This window comes from Nothoprocta perdicaria, unplaced genomic scaffold (assembly GCF_003342845.1).
Source record: "Nothoprocta perdicaria isolate Ctin4 unplaced genomic scaffold, notPer1 scaffold_313, whole genome shotgun sequence".
Taxonomy (NCBI): domain Eukaryota; kingdom Metazoa; phylum Chordata; class Aves; order Tinamiformes; family Tinamidae; genus Nothoprocta; species Nothoprocta perdicaria.
In genome coordinates, this window is record NW_020455548.1 from 74,674 (window position 1) to 80,676 (window position 6,003).

The following is a 6,003-nucleotide window of genomic DNA, read 5'->3' on the forward strand; positions in this document are numbered from 1 at the left end:
ACTTATATATGTGTGTGTACATATATTACTTGCTGGTATCTAAGAGGAAGCTTCCCCTGGCTCCCCTGAGGCCTACTCGGCATCTTTATGGGCCCGTTGGATTTCTGGAAGGCACGAGCAAGGTGCTGTCCCCCAAACTCTCCCAGGCACGTCCCAAACGGCTGTGCCACCGCTTCCAGCTTCGCCCCGCAGGAACTTCAGCTTCACTCTCTATTTTCCAACCAACAGGACTACTGAAAGCCATGGCTTCGCTTTCCCGGCTTTCGGGAGGGTCTGGAAAATTCAACAAGTATCTCATTACTGCCTTGGACAGGGTGGAGGGTCTCATGCTTCCCATGCCACGGGCGGCAGGGTTTCATGCTTCCCATTCGAACGCCACGGGCGGCAGGGCTCCCTCACCCGCAGCCGGCGGCGTTGGCGACCCCGTCCCCCTGGCAGCAGCTGGGAATCACGAAGCAGGGGGACAGCCGGGCCTCTCACGAGGAGCGGGACGGTCTCTTGCACCGGCCTCTGGCCGCCTCTCGTCTCCCTTGGGGCGACAGGCCGCTCGCGGGGTGGCTGCCGGGGCCCGTGGACGTGGAGCTCAGCGGGGCCGCTGGGCCCCGGGAGCCCCCCACAGGAGCCGGCCCTGGCCCGACGGGGGCCCGGGCTCGAGCCTAGCGGGGCCCCGGCTCGAGCCTAGCGGGGCCCGGGCTCCGCTCGCACCCCGGGCGCCCCTCCGAGCCCCCCGCGCCCGCCGTCCCCAGCGCCATCTCCACAACACGCCCGCCCGGAGCTGCGCGAAACGCCCGGCGAGCCCGGCCCGGCCGCGCCGCTGCCCCGCGCCCTCCAAACGCCCTCGCGGCGGCCGTTAGCGGCCGTTGGGCAGCGGCCGTTAACGGCCGCCGGGGCGCGGCCGCGTCCCGGGCAGGGCGGCCGCGGGGCCGCCATGGCTCCCTGCCGCCCCCCGCGCCGCGTGGGCGGCCCCGACTCACAACAAGAAGCTCATGGCGGCGGAGCGGGAGCGGGAGCTGGAGCGGCGGCAACGGCAACGGCCTCGGCGCGGCTCCCAATGGCAGCGGCGGGAAGGGGCGGGACGGGACGGGGCGCCCGCCCGCCGCCGCCATCGCGCCCGCCCCCTGCTCCTCAAAATCCGCCTTTTTCCTCCCCAAAATCCTGMCCGCCATCCCCCCTGCCCCTCGGACCCCCCCCAGCCCTCCAGACACCCCCCAACAACCCCCCCGCGCCCCCAAATCCTCCCTCTGGAGAGGTGCCCAGAGCACCAGAGCCTTTCCCTCCGCTCCAGCATTTCGTGCCGGGGCCTCAGTCCCCGCTCGGAGCTTCCTGAGGGGGTCAATACGTGAGATCTCCCCCACTTTCCGGCTGCACCACAGCGGGGGTCGGCCGCCGCACGTACAAATATCAACACCAGGAATAGGAGAAAAGCGGAATCTCGCCTGCATTTCTGCCCTCCTCACATAGCCAGCCCTGGCTGCTCTCTAAACCCACACACACACACACAAAGGACTTTGAGCAAGTCCCAAGGATAAATGTTGGCTTTGCGAGCACTCCTTGGCAAAGCTGGCGGGCAGCTGAGGACGGACACAGCTCTCAGCACAGACAGGGCCACTTGCAAGCTGCTCAGGTTAAATCCCTCGCATCCTCCCTTCACCCGGGGCAGGTTTCCACACCGCCCGTGCCCAACCTCTGCCCTGAACCTCCTCACCGAGCACAGAGCGTGGGTTAAAACCTGCGTGTCCTCTCACACGTGGAAACATTACATACATAACAAAGGTTCAGCAAAGGAAGCTTTCGGAGTGACTGCAACCATGTCTCTGCTGGCTGTGACAGGTTGACCACATAGTGAGAAATACAGGGCTATTCTCCCAAGTTAAAGCTTTCCAGCGTGCTTTGGAAGTCGTCCAAAGGCTGTTCAAGCAGCACACAACAGCCGCGGGCCGTGTCCTGGGCGCCGTGCTCTGGGAACAACTTCCCTTCCAAATCAGGAACGATGACTGTGAGGTTTTTCTCTCAGAGCTTCCAAGGGAAACAAAGATATCCAGCAGCACCCAAAAGGCTCTAAAGCAGAGCATTATATTCCTATCAAACCATGATAACTCCGACTCTATCTCCAAGGGCCAGTTCTGGGCAGCAGAACGTGCAGGTACCCTCGCCGAGCGGCACCGCGCCAGGGACGCGGCTCCTCACCTCACATGTTCAGTAAGTCCAAACCTCACATGTTCAATATGTCCAAACCTCACATGTTCAGTATCTCCAAACCTCACATATTCAATACGTCCAAACCTCACATGTTCAGTATCTCCAAACACGCCAGGATGCCGCGCACCGCTAAGCTGCTGTGCAGCAAGGCTGGTGGTTGTTGTTGTTGCTGCTTTCTGGCTGTGTTAACACGTCACAGCAGCGAAGGCCTCGGCTTTTCTCGTGCTGTTAAACGCTGAAACTGCATCTTCCGTCCCCCAGGGTAAGTCACAGCGTCAGGCCAGCGTGTGTCTAAGGAAACAAAAGTTACACTGGTGTTTTTCCGGCACTTTTAAAACCAGGTGTTTCACCCAGCGCTGAGGGCATAATTAAAAAGCATTTCACAACGGCTGCAATTTTCTCCTTGGCCGTATTAGTGAATGCAGACATGCAACGGGGCTGGGTGTGCTTTTAAACAGCCTGCATTTACAGGCTGCTAGGCTAACAGCTGGCCATATAAACGAAGCTCCAGCAATTCTCCTAATCCGTATGGAGCGTTCGTGTTTGGACACGAACAACCTCCCTTCTCCGTTGCCACCCATGCGCTTCCTTCCACCCGCAGAACGCTTCGTTTCGGTGGCAAGTTCACATGAAACGTCTGGAGCCGCCGCAGTCAGTAGGAAATAACTTTGCCCGGGTTGCTGTAAGGAGAAGCGGTTACATAACGGGTGTGTTTTATGCCTCACATCACTAGGGCTCTATTCCATGCGCCACGGCTAAGGGTCACACGAAGGGCTGGCCGGAGACGCCGGGGACAGCAGGGCTGGCAGCAAGCTGCAGCGTTGCATAAGAGCAGAGCCGCTCCGTTCCTCCTGCAAAGGCCTATTGGATGCACCCAGGGCCCCACCACTGTCATTCTGCTTTACCCGTTACGCCGGGCAGCATAAAGAATTGCTTTGAAAGGGCCCTACAGCTCCAAGTTGACAGGACGCTTTGCTCCCGAGTGGAAGTTTCCAGCTTTTGCGCCAAAGATTGTAACACAGCTCAGGAAACAGGAGGATTCGAGCTGAAGCAAGTCCAGAAATTAAGAGCAAATTATTGATCACGCATTGAGATATACGACAAGGGAAATAAAATCTGTTTAGAAGCATAGCATAAATAATATGGTATGTAAATACTACGATCTATGAACATTCTCCCCCATATTCGGCATAAAACTTGATATGTACCAATTCTTTTACTTGATCCTCATGTGTTAAGGGAATGGGCACTGACAAAGAATAGCTGGAGAACTAATGATATATCAGCAGTGTAACATTTAAGTATAAGTATCAGCTAAAATCTATAGTATATACCTAGAGAGAAATTCTGATCAAATCTCTAGACTCTCTAGAGTCCTTGAACTTTCACACCGTGTAACACATTTTCTCTCATAGACAGATTTCATTAAACACCTGATGTGAAAAATAAATACCTGCAAATACCATGGTCCTGGGATGAAGCCTTTTTTCCCATCTGGCGCAGACGCTTTGCTCCTCCCACACTTGCCGAGGAAGCTGAGATTCCTGGAAAAGCTCTGAGTGGATACAAGCCCAAGAAACTGGTGCCCTCTAAAGGTAACCTGCACACTCTGGGAAGCTATGGGACAAACAGCAAATGTTTCTTATGGTACTTGGGCAACAGATGGATTCAAGGCAAAGTGGGTGGTATGTGTGTTCGGGAGAATCCTCTTTAGACCCTGCTTGGCTCAGAAACTTTCAAGAATAAATAATCTGCACAAAAAGGGAATGCACAAAGCAGTGCCACGGTCAGCAAGGTGCAGCGACTGCTGTTCAGTGAGCAACAGTACCAAAGGGTTCAAGGGGGATTCCTATAACTATCCTTTTTTTGTATCTAGAAAAAGGAATTACAAGAGAAACTTGACATTTCAACTATGAAAACCTCAAGCACGTCCCACTTCACAGATGAACCTTTAGCTCCAAGTTCAGCACTCCTTTGAAAATGTCCATAGCAATGTGTTTTGGAAAGCCAAAAGAACTTGAGAAATAACATTGTCAAGAGACGATTATAATTAGCAAGGTAATAGCCTGTGGCATAAAAATCCGCTACATGGAATTGTTTACAAAAGCAAAGCCATAATGAGATGACTTAAAATAGGCTGTTTAGCTAAGAACCATCCAAGGCCTCTGCTCTGTCAGTGGGTGGCTGAAGCTGCAAGTCCTTCCCACGCAGCACAGGGCATCTCCGACCACCCGCAGGTTCTGCCTCGCTCCCAAGCAGGTGGAGGCTGCTCCAGAGTTGGGAACTGCCCGGCTGGGATGCGAGAGGCAGGACAGAAACCAGCCCTCCTGAGACCTACACGCTGCAGGGAAGGAGCATAAAGACACGTGTGAAATTGCAGTTACTTAAGTAAGTTAAACCTAACAGCTCCCCCTGCAAATACACTGCTTTCCATGTCTTGGATTTAACGAGAAACACCTTGTGCGTGTGCTGGTGTGAGCACCACGTGCAGAAGCCAGTGGCACCCAGCGAGACCCAGTCACGAAGGCCCCAACTCTGTGCTAAGCATCACTGCTAAAGGCAACGCCAGGGAACAGGGATGTCGCCTCCCAACGCCAGGGAACACGGGTGTCACCCCCCATCAGGGCAGGGAACATGGGTGTCGTTCCCAATGCCAGGTAACACGGATGTCACTTCCCAGCGCCAGGTAACACGGGTGTCATTCCCAATGCCAGGTAATGGGTGTCACTTCCCAACGCCAGGGAGCAGGGACATGACCAGGTAACACGGGTGTCACCTCCCATCATGGCCAGGTCACAAGGGTGTCATTCCCAACGTCAGGTAACACAGGCATCACTTCCCAATCCAAGGGAACACGGGGGTCATTCCCAATGCCAGGAAACAGGGACACGACCAGGTCACACGGGTGTCATTCCCAACACCAGGGATGTCGCTTCCCAAGGCCAGGGAGCAGGGACACAGCCAGGTCACACGGGTGTCATTCCCAACACCAGGGATGCCGCTTCCCAACGCCAGGGAGCAGGGACACGACCAGGTCACACGGGTGTCATTCCCAATGCCAGGTAACACGGATGCCGCTTCCCAACGACAGGGAGCAGGGACATAACCAGCAGGGACACAACCAGGTAACACGGGTGTCATTCCAATTACGGCCAGGTAACAGGGGTGTCATTGCCAATGCCAGGTAACAGGGATGCCGCTTCCCAAGGCCAGGGAGCAGGGACACGGCCAGGTCACACGGGTGTCATTCCCACCACAGCCAGGTAACATGGGTGTCATTCCCAACACCAGGGATGCCGCTTCCCAATGCCGGGGAACAGGAACACGACCAGCTCACACGGGTGCCATTCCCAACGCCAGGGATGCCGCTTCCCAACACCAGGGAGCAGGGACACGACCAGGGAACATGGGTGCCATTCCCAACGCCAGGGATGCCGCTTCCCAACACCAGGGAGCAGGGACACGACCAGGGAACACGGGTGTCATTCCCAACGCCAGGGATGCCACTTCCCAACGCCAGGGAGCAGGGACACGACTGGGTCACAGGGGTGTCGCCCCTCCAGGGCGCTCTCCCCGCGGCGCCCTCGCTCCGGGCGGCTCCGCTCCGGCCCCGGCTTCGCGCCCGCCTCCGGGCGGCTCCGCGCCGCTTCCCGCCGCTTCCCTCCGCTCCTCCCGCGCGAGCGGCGCCTGCCGGGAAGGGGCCCGTGGAGGCGGAGCCGCCGCCGCCGCCATGGCCGCCGCCGCCGCGGGAGCGCTGCGCCTCGCCGCGCGCCGCTGCCTCTCCGCGCTGCTGCTGCCGCCGCC

General features: G+C 57.3%; 2 protein-coding genes across 3 annotated transcripts in view; one reads left to right on the plus strand and one right to left on the minus strand.

Moving 5' to 3' along the window:
- Positions 1-1,740, minus strand: part of MOB1B (MOB kinase activator 1B) — a 33,288-nt gene extending 31,548 nt beyond the window's left edge. Inside the window, exon 1 of one of the 2 annotated variants that reach the window (XM_026042740.1) lies at positions 1,706-1,740. Coding sequence is in view for 1 of the 2 variants with exons in the window: in XM_026042739.1 (XP_025898524.1) it covers positions 975-988 (14 nt within the window). In the remaining variant the exon portion in view is untranslated. Of the gene's footprint in view, positions 1-974; positions 992-1,705 lie in introns of those variants that run through there. The other variant, XM_026042739.1, reaches the window with a different exon arrangement.
- A 3,530-nt stretch (positions 1,741-5,270) lies between these two features.
- GRSF1 (G-rich RNA sequence binding factor 1) overlaps positions 5,271-6,003 on the plus strand; it is a 6,520-nt gene continuing 5,787 nt past the window's right edge. The window contains exon 1 of the mRNA XM_026042759.1: positions 5,271-5,324. Within this exon, the coding sequence (XP_025898544.1) occupies positions 5,271-5,324 (54 nt within the window). The remainder of the gene's footprint in view (positions 5,325-6,003) is intronic.